Source organism: Eleutherodactylus coqui, chromosome 10 (genome assembly GCF_035609145.1).
Source record: "Eleutherodactylus coqui strain aEleCoq1 chromosome 10, aEleCoq1.hap1, whole genome shotgun sequence".
NCBI lineage: Eukaryota > Metazoa > Chordata > Amphibia > Anura > Eleutherodactylidae > Eleutherodactylus > Eleutherodactylus coqui.
In genome coordinates, this window is record NC_089846.1 from 55104674 (window position 1) to 55126393 (window position 21720).

The window sequence follows — 21720 nt, forward strand, 5'->3', positions numbered from 1 at the left end:
ACGACTGTCTAAGGCTCTGCCCCCCCATAGGGAGTGGGACTGTGGTATCGACCTGATTCCCGACGGTCCCATCCCTAAGGGAGCCATTTTCAATCTGTCAGGTCGTGAGCATGAAGCCCCCAAGTCCTATGTCTCGGAAGCTCTGGCCAACCGACATATCCGGCCGTCCAGGTCCCCGGCCGGGGCAGGTCTCTTCTTTGTAGAGAAGAAGGACGGGACACTAAGGCCTTGTGTGGATTATCGGGCCTTGAATAAAATCACTGTGAAGAACCAGTGCTCCTTGCCCCTAATTCCTGACTTGTTGAATCAGGTGGTAGGGGCTCACTGGTTCTCCAAACTGGACTTAAGGGGGGCTTACAATTTAATTCGCATCAGAGAGGGAGATGAATGGAAGACAGCGTTCAACACCCCGTTAGGACATTTTGAATGTCTGGTCATGCCTTTTGGACTCTGTAATGCCCCCGCTGTGTTTCAGGGTTTTATGAACGCAGTCTTCCACGACTTCCTGGGGGTATTTCTGGTCATTTATCTGGACGACATCCTGGTGTACTCACCTGACTGGGATTCACATGTGCGGCACCTGAGGTTGGTCCTGACCCGTTTGCGCGAGTATCAACTTTTTGTCAAATTAGAGAAATGTACATTTGGCTCTAAACAAGTATCCTTCCTTGGTTATGTAATTTCCCCCACAGAGATTCAGATGGAGTCTGATAAAGTAGCAGCAATCTCCCAATGGGTCAGACCCGACAACCTCAAGGCTCTCCAGCGGTTCTTAGGTTTTGCAAATTTCTACCGCAAATTCATTAGAAATTACTCAGTTATTGCTCAACCTCTGACCGACCTGACTAAGAAGGGGGCTGACTTGGGTAAGTGGTCGCTTGCAGCCCTTGAGGCCTTTAGCCGTCTAAAAAAGGCATTCACGACTGCCCCGGTGCTAATACAGCCGGACGCACGACTACCCTTTTTTATTGAGGTAGACGCGTCGGAAGTGGGGACAGGAGCAGTATTGTCGCAGGAAGTCAGTGGGAGGTCTGGCTATAGCCCATGTGCGTTCTTTTCGCGAAAGTTCAATTCAGCAGAGCGCAACTACGACGTGGGTAACCGTGAATTGTTGGCTATCAAATGGGCTCTGGAAGAGTGGCGACACCATCTTGAGGGTGCTAGACACCCAATTACCGTATATACTGATCACAAGAATCTGGTATATCTCGCCAATGCGAAAAGACTCACTGCTCGTCAAGCCCGGTGGGCGTTGTTCTTCGCCAGGTTTAACTTCGTCGTGACATATATCCCCGGAGAGAAGAACGTGAAGGCGGATGCTTTGTCACGGAGTTTCGGGGTACCAGACAGTGGGACCATGACTCCCGAGAATATCTTAGCCCCCGGCGTGGTGGTGGCAGTGTTAGAGTCTCACTTCAGCCCTCAACTACAGGATGCTCAGCAGGACGCTCCGTCAGGGGTGCCGGAGGGCAGATGGTTTGTGCCAGAGACCCTACGCCCTAGAGTCATGGATGAGTCCCACTCGTCGGCTCTCGCCGGGCATCCAGGGTTCCAGGGGACCCTGGAGCTTTGCTCCCGATACTTCTGGTGGCCAGGCATGTCTCAGGAGATCCGCAACTTTGTGAGGGGTTGCTCGGTCTGTGCTCGCAATAAGAGTCGGCGGCGTCCTCCGGAGGGTCCTCTGAGACCACTACCGGTTCCTTCCAGTCCCTGGTCTCACTTATCAGTAGATTTCATCACTGACCTACCAGAATCCCAGAAATGCACCACTATCTTAGTGGTGGTCGACCGGTTCTCAAAGATGGCACATTTTGTGGCGTTAAAAAAGCTACCCTCGGCAAAAGAATTTGCCACGATTTTTGTAAAGGAAATAATTCGCCTACATGGGGTTCCCCAAAATATTGTATCTGATCGCGGGGTTCAGTTTGTGTCGCAGTTTTGGCGTGCCTTCTGCAGAAACCTGGGAACGTCGCTTTCCTTCTCGTCAGCGTTCCACCCGCAGACTAATGGTCAGACTGAGCGGAAGAACCAAGACTTAGTGCAATATTTACGGTTGTTTGCCAGCGAAAAGGCTTACCAGTGGGCAGAGTTCCTGCCGTTGGCAGAGTTTGCACTAAACAACCGCCTTTGTTCTTCTACTGGGGTGTCTCCATTTTTTAGTGTATACGGTCAGCATCCTCGCTTCCTTACAGCAATCCCTACTCCGTCGCTCTGTCCGGCAGCGGATGACGCCACAGATACGCTTCGGGGAGTATGGAAAGAGGTGCAGAGAAACTTGGAGGCAGCGGGGGCCCGTATGCAGTTGCGCAGTGGGAAGAGTCTGTCTGTGTCTGAACCTTACAGGGTGGGACAGAAGGTATACCTGTCTTCTAAAAATCTCAAATTGCGGGTCCCGTCCTTGAAGCTGGCGCCAAGTTACGTGGGGCCGTTTGCCATCACACGTGTGGTGAACCCACTCGCCTACGAGCTGGGGTTGCCAACCACATGGAGGGTTCACAGGGTATTCCATAAGTCGCTGCTGAAACCTTTTGTCCCTTCGGTGATACCCACCTCCGGTCCCCCTCCGCCCACCCTGGTCCGGGATGAAGTCGAATACGAGGTCCAGGAGATACTGGACTCTCGTCGATGTCGAGGAATCCTACAATACTTGGTGGCCTGGAAGGGTTTTCCACCAGAAGATCATTCCTGGGTGGCCGCATGTGATGTTCATGCTCCCGTGTTGGTACGGCGGTTCCACCGTCGTTTTCCAGATAAGCCTGGTCGAGTTTCCGGGGGCCCGGAGGTCCCCCGTCAGAGGGGGGGTAATGTTACCATGCAGGGCGGCGCTGGGTCCCGCGGCCGGCACGCGCCGCTTCGAGCTCGGCTTCGGCGTCCCGGAGCTGTGCTGTCAGGGATCTCCCGGCGGCGTGGAGCAGCCAGCGTGCAGCAGCGTGGAGCAGCCAGCGTGCTGCGGCGTGGGCGTGTCCGCCCGTAGGGTGCCGCCCGCTCTCATCCACCTCCCTTATGCAACAGGGGGAGAGTCGGCTCCTCCCACTCTCCGCCCCGGGGCGGAGGCTTTTAGTTAAAAGGCTGGCAGTGACCTGAACTCACTGCCAGTTATTGGTTCTGCTAGCCTCTAGTCAGGTCTATTCTGTGTATCTGTGTATCCTCCCTGACATCTGAACCTTCTTTCTCTACCTGCCTGTGGCGTGGCTTGATAGATTTCCTCTCAGATTGCAGTATAATGTAATACTATGGAATTACATCATACTGCAGAAGCGATCAAACCATCACAAGTTCCCCCCCCCCCCCCCCCCCCTCTCTGCTTGGCCCTGTCATCCCCTGCCGTAAGCACTGTGATCGGATCAAGCGCTGGCTGTGATTGGCTGGCGCTCGATCCAATCACAGCGCTTACTTACGCAGCACTGACGGCGGGGGATTTGAAAGCCGAGCAGGGAGATGATAGCAGGGAGAATTCAAGCAGCTTGCCGCACCGCCACCGGGAACATAGAAATTGAAGCAGCTTTCCGCACCGCTGCTGGGGACACAGACGCCGGCTGGGAGGTGAGTATGGAGGTTTTCTTTTTTTAACCCTTCCCTGACTCAAGTGTAAGTCGGATTTTTCAGCACAACAAAATGTAATGAAAAACTCTGCTTATACGCGAGTATATATGGTGTGGTGGAGATGAGCAATGGCCAGCGTAAAATGTCTATTTGTTGCACAGCTATGTATTTCTATATTTCTACCACAGCTATGTGGTATTATATGCGATTAGCCTATTTGGCTATTACAGGTCTGGATATGGCAGGCCTCTTACAAAAATATTATGAGCAGCAGGGGTGTAACTAAAGGCTCAAGGGCCTGGGTGCAAAAGTTAGGCCCCCCAACTTCTCTTAACGCAGAGGTGTAACTTGAAGCTCCTGGGCCCCAATGCAAAACCTGTAACAGGGCCCCTAACTGTAATTCTTTATTCATAGTACTGGGCTCCCTATATGGAGAGAAGAGGCCTTATGGGCTCCTGGGCCCGGGTGCAACCGCATCCCCTATAGTTATGCCAGTAATGAGCAGAAATGACATTCAGCGCTTCTCGTTTCTGAGAAATAACACACAAACTCAGAAAATGGGTGTAACAATTTAAATTTTTGCAAAATTAGCCCGTAATAACTTAAACCAGTTAAACTGTTAGGCATGTGGACTGATTGTACCTGACACTTTATTAATAGGACTGTCTTCGAGTAAACAGATGTACAATGTCCAAAGACAGATTTACCTTTATACAAAAACATGGAATAGTAGTTATAAAACATTTTATTGAAGTCCCCATAGGTCGCCTAGTACTGGATGATGGCTGTTATACAGAGCCACTTCATACAGCTCTTTTTCAGGATGTGTAAAAAACACCATGAATTGAAATGTTCATGGTGTTTTTTGTTTTTTTTATAACATTTTGTACAGGCTTTTCTGGGCCATATGTAGAGTTCAGAGCGTTTTTGAAAAAAAAAATCCCACTGACCTCAAAAATGTAACAAAAACACCCAAAACGCTGTGTTTATGTAGGATTTTCAGTATTTTACTGTAGACTTTAAATGTAACATCTGGCTGCAGGGTCTTTAAGCTAAAAGAAAAAAAATCAAATGCCACAAAAAATGCAGCAAACGCCGTTTGTGAATCCAGGCTTCTACTGCTAGCATTTTATTAAGCTGTTTGAGACTGTTAAATGCATTCAGTAACACAGGAAAGCCTTCCTACTTCTTGTAAAGGCTGAATAAGAAGATTGCCCATGTGTTGCCCGCACTAAGTGTTTCTCTTCTCCACATCTCTGAAAAATATAAGTAACAAATATAAGTAACAAATCATTGTTTTAAATTGTAAAAATTGTCAGTTTTTGATCTCTCATGCACCTTTTCATCGACCGGGAAGTGTAAACGTTAGTTATTCTTAAGCCAAACAATACTTCTGTCCGATGTGTAGAAAGGGGGTCCAGTGTCACGAATTCAGGGTTGGAGATTCGTGATTTTCAGAGTCAGCATCTGCAATATGAAAAACAGATTAGTAAGAACCCCAAACTAAATCTTACATTCTTAAAGAGGCTCTGTCACCTACTTGTAGCCCCATAAGTAGATCATCTACTTTCAGCCTGTAAGCTTAGCTTATAGGGCTAAAAGTGTTATACCTACCTCCCCGTCGTTCCCCCAGTGTGATCCCTGGAAGCCGCCGCTACAGTGCGTTGAGCGGAGTTGATAAGTAGTCCACCCATTATAAAATTAGAATAGGGGGGACTACTTAGCGCACCGCTCAATGCATTGTGCAGAGGCTTTCAGCATTTACATTGGGGGAATGATGGGGAAGGTAAGTATTTACATGCCTGAGCTCAGGTGTTCACCTAATGTAAACATATAAGCTTTACCTTAAGGGCTAAAAGTAGGTGACAGATGCCCTTTAAAAGGTGTCTCAGGACGAGCACTTTAATAAGAGTAATGGTCGCTGTGGGTCTGGCTTTGGAAACCTCCAGCTGAGAGCTAATTTTTTCATGTAGAAATCTACTGATTCAAGCAAAAATCATGCAACTTTCATGTGACTTCCACAGTTGGCATATCAAAAACAATGGGTCAGATCAGAGGTGTAACTTGAAGCCCCTAGGCCCCAGTGTAAAATCTGTAACAGAGCTCCCAATTACATTGCTTTATTCATAGTACTGTGCTCCCTATATGGAGAAGCCTTATGGGCCCCCCAAGGCTTCTGGGCCTGGGTGCAACCGCATCCCCTATAGTTACGCCCCTCGGTCAGATATTAAAAATGTGCCAGTAAACAATTTTCTATATTTTATAACACAAATGGGGTGCAAACACTTTTACACATATTTTTCTTCATATGTTAAAAAAGGGGGTGTAGCCCAATGAAACGTTTTGTGCCAAAAATTGCACCAAAATTTTGACTCAAAATGTGATGTAAACAAAGCTGGTATAGAATTAGAATTGTCACATTTCTCATCCAGCATGATTAACTGTGATACATTTTTGCCTTGTTTTAAGACTTTGCCGTGTCTCACTAATAATATCAGTAAATCTGCACCATTAAGTACAAACCAGTCATGTGACTGTTGCTACCGTCTGTGTTGGTCGGAGTTGTAGAGGTCGCACCACCACTGATCAGACACTTATGTCATAAACATGCAAATTGAAAAAACTCCCCAAATGAACTTACCCCTGTATTCACACAAGCGTACTACGCTCAAATGTTTCCGCCTGTGTTACAAACGAGTGTCCCAGCTTGACCGTGGGTCTACTGACCCAGTAATCACAGTATTATAGTATAATGCTGTGCACTTGGGTTAGTAGCCCCATTTTCTAAAGTGGGCACTTGTATTACAGATGCATTTTCGCATCCATACTTGTGTGAATGCAGCCTAACGCAGACAAGTACAAGGTCATTATGTAAGGTTTAAATAAAGAGGTTTTCCTGGAGTTTGATGTTCAAGTCTATCCATTAATATCAGATTAGTAGGGGGTCTGACTCTTTGGCCCCTTACCAATCAGCGTATTGTGGGAACTGCAGTGCTTTGGTGAGCACTAACATCTCCTTAGCTGTTTACCAACCACAGCTCTGCTGTACCGCAGACTGCTACTGCAGCTGGTTGGAGGAATTATCCCATCAATGAATAAACTGCAAAGCGCCACCTACTGGATGGTAGTTAATCATCTTTTTATACTGATTCTTGAAAAACCCTGAAACAGTTGTTTGTACATGAGTCTTCTGCTTTGGCTTACAGTCCTGGTCATGTTCCAAGGCCTTTTTAAAAGCTTAGATAGGGTAGCTACTATCCAATAGAAGGTGCTGTGGAGGAATTATTTCAATGTTGATTTTGCATAGCTTTTTCCCAGAGAGCATTGCATGGCCTATATAGACCTTCTTGCATCCCCCTGGTGTTCTCCACAAGGAGAAAAATTACTATCCTGCACTAATATTAATGGCCTCTTACCCAGCCAATGAAAACTCTACTGTACACTGATGAGGGATTAAAAACTCCACAACAACTGTTTGTACATGAGTATTCTGGATTGGTTTGCATCCCCAGTCATGGTGCTCTCCACAATGAGAACCACTATGGCCAACAGACTCCACTTCAATGTAATGGAGCTGCAGTATGATGCTGTGCCTCGGAAACAATGGAGACATGGTTATTGGTGATGGTGGCAGGAGGCAGACTCAAAGCGATCTGATATTGATGACTTATCATAAGGATAGCCCATCAATATCAAAAACCAGGAAACCCCCTTTAAACTTATTTATTTTATGAACAGTAATACAAATGTATACATACCACATAATTCCTTATCTCTTGTACTTGGAAAAGCAATTCTTAACTTTTCCATGATGTCTTCCAAGTGTAAGCTGACGTCCCTAGTTCCACGGCCTACATCATCTGGAGAGAATTATACAGGGAGATTATTGTAGGCATAGAAATGTTTTAAAGAAGTTTACATCAAAGATATGCAGTGCTACTAAAAGATGTCTCTCAAAGACAACCCATTGTCCATAGGCCCTATTAACCCTTTCCAATCAGCTGTCTGATGTCTAAAGACATTCTGATTGCAGGCTGTACAGCTCTGAAGTCGGAAAACATCCAGCAGGGTATTACTGTATATTACTGGCCGCTCTGTTTTCGGGGCCCTCTCCAGTATGTCACATACCGTAGTACTGGCTCTAGCCAGTGGATGGTGCCATTGTATAATGGCAGAAAGAGAAGGCCCCCTAGGAAACCCTGAATCCAAAATTGGATTGCAAAGGGTTAAACCAGCAAAAAATATTCTATTGAAACAGCCCTCCAGAAGTGATCCTGAGTACTACTGTGGCTGTTTATTGTTATAGAATTTATTTATCTAATTACAAACCAGTGCCCAACCTACTCGAGAGGGAGGGTCATCGAGGTAGTGCAACGTGTGAGTGACCTGGAATATCGCCAAAACCTCATGCAAGCTACACTCGCTGAAGTGACCTCCTGTCTTTACAGACTCCACCCAAAGATGGAAGACCCAGAGAACAGGCTTCACAGATGTAACTTGTGATTTGTGGGGACCCTCGAGAGTAGAGGGGTAGAACCTCTCTACATTCCTGGAAGACCTTATAACACCATTTCATTGCAACCCATTTTCAGGCATTATTGTGGTTGAAAGCTCACCAAATTTCACCTAATCTTGCATTAGAAGAGGCTCCTCCCAGAACTTTCAGAGCATAATTCTCCAATCCCAAGGTACTGCATGTTGCCTTTGAAAAAGGACCCCTGCAAATCTCCACAGAAAAGCCCAATTTTGAGATGTCAAGACACATCTGCCAACAGTAAACCTAAAATACACAATCCTATAACCTTCTAGAATACTTGTGGTAGAGGGCAGCCAAGTCAGATTCTATGACTTCCCAGAAGAGGTTTCCATTTGTCTAGACTCTCAAGTGGCCTGCTCACCTCCCAAGCATTAAAACTGACATTGATGACCAGCTATTACAACACAAAAATGTTTACTGCCGTCATCATATTCTATTTGCCATGCCTTGTGCCTCCTTTACAATTCATGGGCTTTCATAAAGGAAAGGCGTCCCCTTAAAGTTTTTTTGCACATTTCATCTGATTTCCACAAGCAGCAATTAAACTGATAAATTCAACTTCCTTCCCTTTTAGCAAAGAGGACTTGCTAGTGTTAAAAATGTTTGCAAAATGCCTGTGTTGATTAACCACTATTCTTTTTCAGGTTTTAAGTTGGAGTGAAATGCCTCTGCACGTTCAGGGTGGCAGGAAATATTGTTTTTTCTAATGCCATGTGCCTATATGCATAGCCTTAAATGTGTTTGCTATGCTACCTGAGCTTGTACACTCAATGTTTCTCCCTTTGGCCATGGCTAAGACAGATCTTATGTTCATTACTAGAGATGAGCGAGCACCAAAATGCTCGGGTGCTCGTTACTCGAGTCGAACTTCCCGCGATGCTCGAGGGTTCGTTTCGAGTAACGAACCCCGTTGAAGTCAATGGGTGACTCGAGCATTTTTGTATATCGCCGATGCTCGCTAAGGTTTTCATTTGTGAAAATCTGGGAAATTCAAGAAAGTGATGGGAACGACACAGAAACGGATAAGGCAGGCGAGGGGCTACATGTTGAACTGCATCTCAAGTTCCCAGGTCCCACTATTAAGCCACAATAGCGGCAAGATTGCCCCCCCCCCCCCCCCCAACAATTTTTAGTTCTGAAAAACCTTCATTAGCAAGGCATACCTTAGCTAAGCACCACACTACCTCCAACAAAGCACAATCACTGCCTGCATGACACTCCTCTGCCACTTCTCCTGGGTAACATGCTGCCCAACCGCCCATTTCAGTAATAGTAGCAGTCAAGACAGGCCCCAGTAACAATTCCAAAGCAGCAGTATAGGGGGAGCACAGTATTAGTTCCATTTCAGTAGTAGTTGCAGTCTAGACAGGCCCCAGTAACATATCACTAGCAGCAGTATAGAAGGAGCACAGTATTAGTTCCATTTCAGTAGTAGTAGCAGTCTGGACAGGCCCCAGTAACAATTCCAAAGCAGCAGTATAGTGGGAGCACAGTATTAGTTCCATTTCAGTAGTAGTTGCAGTCTAGACAGGCCCCAGTAACATATCACTAGCAGCAGCATAGGGGGAGCACAGTATTAGTTCCATTTCAGTAGTAGTAGCAGTCAAGACAGGCCACAGTAGCATTCCTGTTGCAGCAGTTTAGGGAAATAACAGTCTCTTTCACATTTCAGTAGCTGCAGTATAGACAAGGCCCCAGTTACATTTATGTAGCAAAAGTGTAGGCCAACCCCACACACCTTGCTGTACCATGAGTGCAGGCGAAGCCCATAACAATTACTAGGATTACACTGTAGGCGAGGGCCCAAAAAAATTGGTGTACCAACAGTACTAATGTACCTCAGAAAAATTGCCCATGCCCAACCAAGAGGGCAGGTGAAACCCATTAATCGCTTAGCGTACTGTGGCTTAATTTGTAACTAGGCCTGGAGGCAGCCCAGTTAAAATAAAAATTGGTTCAGGTGCAAGTTTCAACGCTTTCATGAGAATTGAAACGTATAAACATTGTTTGCAAAAGTAATATGACTGAGCCTTGTGGGCCTAAGAAAAATTGCCCGTTCGGCGTGATTATGTGAGGTTTCAGGAGGAGGAGCAGGAGGAGGAGGATGAATATAATACACTGATTGATGAAGCTAAAAGGTCCCCGTTTTTTATGGTGATAGAGAACGATGCTTCCATCCACGGTTGCAGCCTACGTATTGTTTAGGTACCACTGCTGTCCGCTGGTGGAGAAGAGAAGTCTGGGGAAATCCAGGCTTTGTTCATCTTTACGAGTGTAAGCCTGTCGGCACTGTCGGTTGACAGGCGGGTACGCTTATCCGTGATGATTCCCCCAGCTGCACTAAACACCCTCTCTGACAAGACGCTAGCCGCAGGGCAAGCAAGCACCTCCAGGGCATACAGCGCGAGTTCAGGCCACGTGTCCAGCTTCGGCAACCAGTAGTTGAACGGAGCAGAGGCGTCAAGGAGGACGGTCGTGCGATCGGCAACGTTCTCCCTCACCATCCTTTTACAATGCTCCCGCCGACTCAGCCTTGACTGGGGAGCGGTGACACAGTCTTGCTGGGGAGCCAGAAAGCTGTCAAAGGCCTTGGAGAGTGTTCCCCTGCCTGCGCTGTACATGATGCTTGATCTCCGCGCCTCCCCTGCTACCTGGCCCTCAGAACTGCGCCTTCTGCCACTAGCGCTGTCGGGTGGGGATTTTACCATCAGTTTGTCCGCCAGGGTCCTGTGGTATAGCATCACTCTCGAACCCCTTTCCTCTTTGGGTATGAGAGTGGAAAGGTTCTCCTTATACTGTGGGTCGAGCAGTGTGTACACCCAGTAATCCGTAGTGGTCAGAATGCGTGTAACGCGAGGGTCACGAGAAAGGCATCCTAACATGAAGTCAGCCATGTGTGCCAGGGTACCTGTACGCAACACATGGCTGTCCTCACTAGGAAGATCACTTTCAGGATCCTCCTCCTCCTCCTCAGGCCATACACGCTGGAAGGATGACAGGCAAGCAGCATGGGTACCCTCAGCAGTGGGCCAAGCTGTCTCTTCCCCCTCCTCCTCATGCTCTTCCCGCTCCTCCTCCTCCAAAACACGCTGAGATATAGACATGAGGGTGCTCTGACTATCCAGCAACATACTGTCTTCCCCAGCCTCCGTTTCCGAGCGCAAAGCGTCTGCCTTTATCCTTTGCAGGGAACTTCTCCAGAGGCATAGCAGAGGAATGGTGACGCTAATGATTGCAGCATCGCCGCTCACCATCTGGGTAGACTCCTCAAAGTTTCCAAGGACCTGGCAGATGTCTGCCAACCAGGCCCACTCTTCTGTAAAGAATTGAGGAGGCCGACTCCCAATATGCTGCACATGTTGGAGTTGGTATTCCACTATAGCTCTACGCTGCTCATAGAGCCTGGCCAACATGTGGAGCGTAGAGTTCCACCGTGTGGGCACGTCGCACAGCAGTCGGTGCACTGGCAGATTAAACCGATGTTGCAGGGTCCGCAGGGTGGCAGCGTCCGTGTTGGACTTGCGGAAAATGTGCGCTGAGCCAGCGCACCTTTCCGAGCAGGTCTGACAAGCAAGGGGAGCTTTTCAGAAAGCGCTGAACCACCAAATTAAAGACGTGGGCCAGGCATGGCACGTACGTGAGGCTGCCGAGCTGCAGAGCCGCCACCAGATTGCGGCCGTTGTCACACACGACCATGCCCGGTTGGAGGCTCAGCGGCGAAAGCCAGCGGTCGGTCTGCTCTGTCAGACCCTGCAGCAGCTCGTGGGCCGTGTGCCTCTTCTCTCCTAAGCTGAGTAGTTTCAGCACGGCTGCTGACGCTTGCCCACCGCTGTGCTGCCACGCCGCGTGACACCGACTGCTGGCGACGTGCTGCTGCTGAGACATCTTGATTGCAAGACAGAGGAGGAGGAGGAGGAGGGTGGTTTAGTGGAGGAAGCATACACCGCCGCAGATATCAGCACCGAGCTGGGGCCCGCAATTCTGGGGGTGGGTAGGACGTGAGCGGTCCCAGGCTCTGACTCTGTCCCAGCCTCCACTAAATTCACCCAATGTGCCGTCAGGGAGATATAGTGGCCCTGCCCGCTTGTGCTTGTCCACGTGTCCGTTGTTAAGTGGACCTTGGCAGTAACCGCGTTGGTGAGGGCGCGTACAATGTTGCGGGAGACGTGGTCGTGCAGGGCTGGGACGGCACATCGGGAAAAGTAGTGGCGACTGGGAACCGAGTAACGCGGGGCAGCCGCCGCCATCATGTTTTTAAAAGCCTCCGTTTCCACAAGCCTATACGGCAGCATCTCCAGGCTGATCAATTTGGCTATGTGCACGTTTAACGCTTGAGCGTGCGGGTGTGTGGCGGCGTACTTACGCTTGCGCTAGCGATGGCTGGACGCTGCGCTGAGAGACATTGCTGGATGGGGCCGAGGACAGCGGAGATGAGCGTGTGGGTGCAGGCCGGGAGACGGTCGTGCCTGTGTCCTGAGAAGGGGGTTGGATCTCAGTGGCAGGTTGGGGCACAGAGGGGAGAGTCAGTGGTGCAAACCGGAGGCGGTGAACGGCCTTCGTCCCACCTTGTGGGCTGCTTGGCCATCGTATGCCTGCGCATGCTGGTGGTGTTGAGGCTGGTGGTGGGGCTCCCCGGCTGATCTTGGCGTGACAAACCTTGCACAGCACAGTTCATCGGTCGTCTGCACTCTCAGTGAAAAACTGCCACATCATTGAGCACCTCGGCCTCTGCAGGGTGGCATGGCGCGAGGGGGCGCTTTGGGAAACAGTTAGTGGATTATTCGGTCTGGCCCTGCCTCTACCCCTGGCCACCGCACTGCCTCTTCTAACCTACCCTGCTGCTGCACTTGCCTCCCCCTCTGAAGACCTGTCCTCAGTAGGCTTAGCAAACCAGGTGGGGTCAGTCACCTCATCGTCCAGCTGCTCTTCCTCCGAATCCTCTGTGCGCTCCTACCTCGGACTCTCTGCCCTTACTACTACCCCACTAATAGACAACTGTGTCTCATCGTCATCGTCCTCCTCACCCACTGAAACCTCTTGAGACAGTTGCCAGAAGTCCCCAGCCTCATCCCCCGGACCCCGGGAACTTTCCAAAGGTTGGGCATCGGTCACGACAAACTCTTCCAGTGGGAGAGGAACCATTGCTGCCCAATCTGGGCAGGGGCCCGAGAACAGTTCCTGGGAGTCTGCCTGCTCCTCAGAATGTGTCATTTTCATGGCGTGAGGAGGCTGGAAGGAAGGAGGAGCAGCAGCCAGAGGATTCAGCGTTGCAGCTGTGGACGGCCTAAAAGACTGGGTGGTCGATAGATTGCTGGATGCACTTTCTGCTATCGACGACAGGACCTGCTCACACTGCTCAGTTTCTAATAAAGCTCTACCGCGTGGACCCATAAATTGTGAGATGAATCTGGGGACCCCAGAAACTTGCCTCTCTCCTAATCCCGCAGCAGTCGGCTGTGATACACCTGGACCAGGAGCTCGGCCTGTGCCCACACCCTGACTTGGGCCTCCGCGTCCTCGCCCGCGTCCACGTCCTCTAGGCCTACCCCTACCCCTCAGCATGATGTATTACGAGTAGAGCAGAAACAGAACGCTGTAATTAAATGTGCCGCTTATTGGCCTGTGGTTGGAGGCTCACTTTGCTTACGGAACGCACAGCAGAGCCAGGAAACAATTATGCGCAAGCCTGTAGTCACACCTAGGTGCGTATGACTGAGCTGCTGGAATTCACAGCGCAGAGCCAGTCCAGTGGCCAAAGGCCACTGGTAGGCCTTAAGTATTTTGCTTCAATTTTTTTAAATGGTGAGGTAAAAAACCAGACAGACACCGCATGCAGCGGTTATATGTATACTCCTTCCCTCTGGCGGGATGACGGCGATCATGTAACGGACACAGCAGAGCCAGGTAACAATTATGCGCAAGGCTGGGTATTAATGAGCGACTACTACCCCCAGCAGACAAGCAGTAAACTGAAGACGGTCACAAGCAGCCCAAATATAGTATTTTTTTCCCAATTTTGGGGGAAAAGCCCACTGCCTGTGATATAGCCTGTATATGGATTTCCCTGTTGGAGGATGACTGTGGTTATTGAAAGCACAGTGCAGCCAGAAAAAATTATGCGCAAGGCTGGGTATTAATCAGCGACTACTACCCCCAGCAGACACGCAGTAAACTGAAGACGGTCACAGACAGCCCAAATATAGTATTTTTTTTTTTAAAAAGCCCACTGCCTATATAGACAGTATATCTCTTTCCCTGTACCACTGTCCCAGACTCAGCAGTACTGCCTCTATACTCTGTAAAATGACTGCAGACTGAGGACGCTATGGTCTGCACGCCCGATATACAAAAAAAAAGAAAATTGTGCAAAACTGCTAAAAGCAGCCTCAACAGTACTGCACACGGTCAGATGTGGCCCTAAGAAGGACCGTTGGGGTTCTTGAAGACTAAAATAACACCTAACACTCTCCCTATAGCAGCTACAGCAAGACAGCACTTTTCCTGATCTCTCTTAGCTTGTGTCTGTGGCGAGCCGCGGGAGGGGCAGATTTAAATACTGGGGTGTCATCTGATCTCCCCAGCCACTCACTGCAGGGGGGTGGGATAGAGCTGGAATGTCACAGGAGGAAGTTGTAATGCCTTCCCTGTGTTTCTATTGGCCAGAAAAGCGCGCATATTTCTCAGGGAAGGAAATGTAATGGAGTCGAGCACCGCGTGGTGCTCGTCTCGAGTAACGAGCATCTCGAACACCCTAATAATCGAACGAGCATCAAGCTCGGATGAGTACGGTCGCTCATCTCTATTCATTACCTGAAATGCAAGAGGGCATAATTATTGGAGATCTCACAGGTTTGATGTCATATGTCTGCAGGAGACTTAAATGGTTGCAGAGACCTTGGATCGGTTAAGAGTACCACTCTACCTTCATTTATAATAATAATCTTTATTTATATAGCGCCAAACATATTCCGCAGTGCTTACAAAAATGGGGATACAGAAAGACAAAAGTAGAAAAATACAAAAACCACGGTTACATTCAGTAATCAGTTGATGGAAACAATAGGGGTGAGGGTCCTGCTCCAACGAGCTTACATACTACAGATAATGGGGTGATACAGAAGGTAAAGGGGCTGGAGATGTGCACGGTATGGCGAGGTGGAGAGTGTGGGGTGCTATACACATAGACAATGGTCAGGCTAGTGGCTAGCAGGAATTGCAGTTGGTAGGACAGGGAGCATGTTATCAGGCAGAGTACAGAGGGGTTTGGTTTAGGAGATGTGGTATACCTCCCTAAAGAGGTGCGTTTTTAGAGTTTTGTGAATCAGTGATTGCAGTTTTGGGTAGCACATTCTAGAGGACTGGTGCTGCTCTGGAAAAGTACTGCAGGCGGGAATTAGAGGTTCAAATTAAAGTGGCACTCAGTCTGATTTCGTTAGCAGAGCGGAGGGCCCAGGCTTGGTGATGGATTGAGATGAGGGAGGCAATGTAGTGTGGCGCGGTGCTATGGAGAGCTTTATGGATGAAGGTAGTGAGTTTAAATTGAATGCTGTATATGACGGGCAGCCAATACAGTGACTGGCACAGGGCAGAGGCGTCCCAGTAGGGGCTAGACAGGCAGATGAGCCTGGCTGCCGCATTCAGGAAGGATTGGAAGGGGAAGAGTCTGGAGCAGGAGAAGCCGATCAGCAGCGAGTTGCAATAATCGAGGTGAGAGTGGATGAGGGCAACAGTGAGCATTTTTAGCGTGTCCATGGTGAGGAAGGGGCGGATTCTTGTGATGTTATTGAGGTGCAGCTGACATGTTCGGGCCACAGATTGGTAGGGGGGTATAGGAGAGATCAGAATCGAATATGAACCTGAGGCAGCAGGCATGCTGTCTGAGAGTTATGGTGGTGCTACACACTGAGAGGAAGATGTCAGGATGAGGTTGGTTAGTAGAGTGCGGGAACACCAGTATTTATAATACTAGAGGGGTCCTGATCCTCGTTGGCAAATCAGTATCTTTTGAACTTTTAGAGTTATCAACTGATAAAGCTGTCCATTATATTTTGATTCACACTGAGTTTTGGGTCACCATTAGTTTTGGGATATATATGTGCCTCCCTCATTCCACTGCAGTATGCTGCAATCTGTTAGACTTATGCTATCCTGTCAGGGAGCACCGGTTGTGTGGATGGGAGACTTCAACAGTATATGAGATAAAGTATTTAATCATATGTCAACTGCTTTCTCAGTGCTGTTCCCCTCCTTGTCCACTACTCTTGAGGCCTTTACGGAAGATTTGGGTCTGGAGGATGAATGAAGACTTTTTCACCCTACTAAAAGAACTTACTCATGTTTCTCTACCTCCCACGATTCCATGAGCTGCACAGACCTTATCTTGCGGCAGCATAATATTGCTTTTCATGGCATCTGCATTACACTTATCACATTTTATTTCCCTACTAACAATTACAGGTGCCTGGGGTATACACCGTCCTTGCTCCTTTTGTAAACTTAACCCCTCCTGGTTTGCACAATCTGTTCCCCATGCAGTAAAATAGCAAATGGTGATATACTCGCCACTTCTGCTATGCCCCCGGGCCGGCGCTCGGTCACTCACTATGGTTTCTACAGCTGCGGTCCTGCCCGTCACAGGGGCTGCAGCCAATAACAGAACTCAGCAATTGATCACAAGCAAACTGAAATTACTTATGTGGCATAAATGGGAGCACCCTCTTATATTTAGGGGTGTGGTTGTGTTCAGAATTAGCCAATCACATTGAAACTCATGTTGAATAGTAGTCAGTACTCTGCTGCCATGTAAAGTGAATCTGATTTACCCCATATTAAGGTCAGCTGTTCTAGTAGGATTTTCTTGACAAGCCATGGCCCGTAAAGAGCTTACAGCACATCAAAGGGATCTGATTGCTGGAAGGTATCAGTCAGGAGAAGGGGACCAAAACATTTCCAAGGCATCGCATATAACATGGAACACAGTGAAGACGTCATCAAGAAGTGGATTTAATTAGGCCCAACAGTGATATTACCACAAACTGGGCGTCCCTTAAAAATTGATGAAAAGACCAAAAGAAAAGAGGCCTACAGCAACAGTAAAGGATCTGCATGAGTTTCTGGTTGTGTAGTGCATGTGACTGCCATCTCCCGTATTCTTCATATGTCTGGGCTGTGTGGTAGAGAGGCAAGAAGGAAGCCTTGTCTTTTTTTTTTTTTTTAAATCAATTTTTATTAATTTTTCAATAAACAGGGTTTCATACATACAAGCTTGCACTGATAAATCAGGTAGAGTTGAGAGAGTTTGTCTTAACACAGACTCTATCAGTATAATTACAATTATGAACAAAACTCGTGTACATTTCTTTCTTAACTTTCTCAAAACTATAGTAAACTACATACCTATTCCAAGCAACTATGCAAGTGGCTCCTAGTGATTTTCCATCTTGTCTGTTATAGCTATACACAGAATGAGACATGGAGCCACCTCTATAACAGAGAATAACAATGGGGTGGGCGAGGATGGGGGGGTAGGGAGTAAGGAGGTGTGGTGGGTGGTTACGAGAAAGAGAGGGGGGGGGGAAGACAGACAGATAAGAAGTCCAGCTCCGACATATATGTAGTATGATTCTTACCCAGTCCGGGACAGCGAGGGTTCCGAATTCAGCTTTAGACGGGGCACTTCGCTAGATGTCGAGCGTCCGCAGCCCAAAGGTCTCCTTGGGCTTAGTAATATAGAGGCTCCGTCCACCGAGGGAAGGAAGCCTTTTCTAACAAAACAAATACCATCACAGCCTGGCTATGTTTTGCCAAAACTTACATCTAGTCTGCCAAAAGTATGTGGAAGATTATGTTTTGGAATTATGGCCAAAGACTTCAACCTTGGTCACATCATACCATAAGCTATGTTCAGAGCAAAGCCAACACTGCGCATCACCAAAAGAGCACCATACCCGCAGTGAAGATGGTGGGGGCAGCATGATGCTTTGGAGTAGTTTTTCTGTCTGCTGGAAGCGTAGCTTTAATCAAGGTGGGGGAAATTATGAAAATTTCCAAATATCAGCCCATTTTTGCACAAAACCTTCAGGCCTCTGCTAAAAAAAAAGGTGAAGATAAACAGAAATTTCACCTTCCAGCATGATAACGACCCAAAGCATGCCTCCAAATGAACAAAAGAATGGCTTCACCAGAAGATACATTTTTTATAATGGCCCAACAAAAGCCCACACCTGAATCCCATTGAAGATTTGTGGGTTGACTTGAAGAGGGCGCTACACATGAGATGCCCTCATAATCTGACAGATTCAGAGCGCTTTTGCAAGGAAGAGTGAGCAAAGATTGGCAAGTCAAGATGTGCCATGCTGATAGACCCCTACCCAAAAAGACTGAATGCCGTCATAGGGTACATGAACAAAATATTAGTTTTAGAAAGTGCATTTTTATGAAACCACATTATTTTAGTTTGTTTTTCAATGGAATTGTACAGATAATGCGTCAAATTGAAGGTGGAAATAAATCGGAAATTATTCATCTTTGTCAGATTTTTTAACATTACAAAAACATGGCATTTTAACAGGGGTGTGTAGACTTTTTATATCCACTGTATAATCGAAACTAGAGATGAGCGAGCATGCTCGGATAAAGCAGTCTCAAATAACTGCTTACTGGTCCGAGCAGGCTCGGGAGGCGGCGGTGGGTAGCGGAGGGGGAGATAGATCTGATAACTGCTTTATCCGAGCGTGCTCGCTCATCTCTAATCGAAACCCTTTACCATGTACAGAATCTCTATGGAATGAAATCCATGGAAGGAAAAATAAGGAAATACTTTTAGAGGTTTGGTATAAGGCGCCAATTTTAAACACACAAAAACTTTACTGCTGTGGCAAACAGATGAGGCAGCAAAACAAAATGAGGTAGTCATTATGGGCAACTTCAAAAAGGGAACATGTTTCTCCCAATAATTAAAAGGTAATTCCTACTTCCTGACTGTTAGAGAACCCAACTAGAATCAGGGCTCTTTTGGACTTTATATTTACCAACAATCCGGACAGAACAACAAAGCTACAGCTCCGGGTACACCTAGGAAACTGTCACCATTCTGTGTGAATGGAGTGGAGCTTTTACGTCAAGCACAGCCGCTATGAAAAGTATGGCACCAAGCCTGGTATGCAGTGAAGTGCTCACCCAAGTGCCACAGCCACTTCAAAAGGCAAATCTGCAGGGGTACCTAGAGGGGAATCCCCACCATTTTGATAGATATTTTAGTCCCACTTTAAGGAGGCATCCCAGACAAGTTCTGCTCATCTACTACGGTAGCTTATGTTAGTCTTATCATTTTTGTAATATACTTGCATAAAAAAAATATATTGTTGCTTTCCCACTGTAAATCACATTTGAAGTGGCTGCCACTAGGGGTCTCCCTTCCAGCTTCTCTGCAATGTACCCTCTGTTAGGTACAGAGCATACTTCATAACAAGGACACAGGGACTTATCCATAGCAGCAGAGGGAGAGGCTATCTTCACAGGTAGCTCCCCTGCACTTGCAGGCTGCAGCATGACAGATCTGCAGACACTGCGATAATAATCTCCACAAACTCTATATTTCCTACTGTTATAGCGTGTGGGTGTACTAACCTTTTGGCCAGAATGTCTTTAAATGCCTGAATTGTCCTGGGAAACAGGTGTGTATTCAGATACTGCCTCCCTACTGATTGGACCACAGGCTGTGCAATGCAGCATAGGAAATGAGGGCAAAGAAGTGCAGCTCACTACTGCAGTTGCAGATCTAAATGTCTTATTACTCAATAGTAATTTTTGTAATACTTTCTTTATTGAAAGGATTTTCAAACATTTAACAAACTGGAGAGGTAAACCCTTAACATCATAGGATGTAAAGTTACGTCATGTGGATGGCGCGAGATCTATGTAGATTGCGGCATGTAAAGGGTTCAAAGAGGGAAGGCGCTCCCTCGATGACTACATTGTGGAGATCCAATGACATCACGTAGGGCCGACAGGTTGCCATGGCAACAGCACACTAGATACAGGCGTCCTGGCTTGTCATTGCCTATGATCGCTATTACAATAGAATCATAGATAAAATCATAGAATGGTAGAGTTGGAAGAAACCTCCAGGGTCATCTGGTCCAAAACCCTGCTCAGTGCAGGATCACTAAATCATCCCAATAAAATCATAGAATAGTAGAGTTGGAAGCCCTGCAATTCCTTATAATAGCGATCATAGCTGCTATGGTAGAGGTCCCTTATAGCGACATAATGAGTGTAAAAAAAAAAAAAGTTTTAAAAACCCATTTTTTGCTAATTTTCCCCTATTTGTATGAAAAAAGTTAAAAATTTAAGAACAACCTCACATATTTGGCATCATCATGTCTGTAATGATCTGTACTATAATTTGAGCACACTTTTTATCCTGCACAGCACAAACCGTAATAAAAATGAAAGGCAAAATGCTTGTTTGTTTTACCTCCCAAAAAGCACAATAAAATTGAATAAAAAAGCCATATGTACCCCAAAATGGTACCAAAAAAACCTTCAGCTCGTGATGCAAAAAGCAAGACCTCACAGAGCTCCGTCCATAGAAAAATAAAAAAGTTAATGGCCAAAATAGGCCATGTCCTTAAGGGGTTAAAGGGAACCCGTCACCCCTGAACAGCACCTTAAACTAAGTTATAGTCACAGGCAACCTGTGGGAAACATGTTTATACTCACCCGCTCCCCCATCCCATGGGGTCTGCCAGCGAGAGCAGTGCATGGTCTGACAATCTGCCTCTTTTCAGACCACCGTCCGATCATTTATGCCAAGTCTGTAGAATCATTGTACATTGTGCCATGTGCCGGCGTGGGGGGTGGCAGGAACTGTATTTAGGGTGGATGGCGACATATCTCAATATCTCTGCTAGGAGTGGTGAGGGTGCGGCGACAGCGGGACGAAAAAAGCATAAAATACATTTATATCTATGAAAAAGCTTATTGCCTTCTATAAGTGCATGTTCATGCGGGGCGGATTTACTGTGGAATGTCTGTAGCAGATCCGCAGCTGGAAGGCTGCATCTAAACCCGCAACTATGTCACTTTTCACAGGGGTTTTGTGCAGATTTTTTGGCACATCTTGGGTGCCAACGTGTGACCTTTTTGGTCTCTAAAGGGTCATTTACACAAGACGATTATTGCTCAAAATCCGTTCAAACGAATGAAATTGAACGCTAATCGTCCCGTGTAGATACAATAAAATCATTTACTATTCTTTTACTTCTTATCCAGCATAAAAAACATCGCTGGATCACGACTTTCTCACTAAGTGTAAATGCTTACCGCTCAGTACTTCACATAGAATGATACGTGCACTTTATATCAGATTGTAAGCTGTTAGGATTAGGACATGTACTGTACATTAGATTGTGAGCTATTAGGGCCAGGGAGTGTAAGGTATATTAGGTTAGACTCTTAAGAGAAAAAACAGCAGTAGAATGTATGATAAGCTCTGTGACATCATTTAACTTGTGATGTTATGACACCATCATTGTCGCAGAATGTGAAAGTTCTAAACCGGAACAATCTGGTGTCACTTCAGCATAACAGCCTGACGAGGACGGGTCCTGGTAAGTAATTCCTCACTTAGTGCTGAG

General features: G+C 47.1%; 1 protein-coding gene across 2 annotated transcripts in view; it reads right to left on the reverse strand.

The window, feature by feature from the left end:
* Positions 1-4583: 4583 nt before the first annotated feature.
* LOC136579745 (dystrophin-related protein 2-like) overlaps positions 4584-21720 on the reverse strand; it is a 36092-nt gene continuing 18955 nt past the window's right edge. Inside the window, exons 3-5 of one of the 2 annotated variants that reach the window (XR_010786906.1) lie at positions 7302-7403; positions 4882-5010; positions 4584-4799 (exon numbers count right to left, since the gene is read on the reverse strand). Coding sequence is in view for 1 of the 2 variants with exons in the window: in XM_066579806.1 (XP_066435903.1) it covers positions 4967-5010; positions 7302-7403 (146 nt within the window). In the remaining variant the exon portion in view is untranslated. Of the gene's footprint in view, positions 4800-4862; positions 5011-7301; positions 7404-21720 lie in introns of those variants that run through there. The other variant, XM_066579806.1, reaches the window with a different exon arrangement.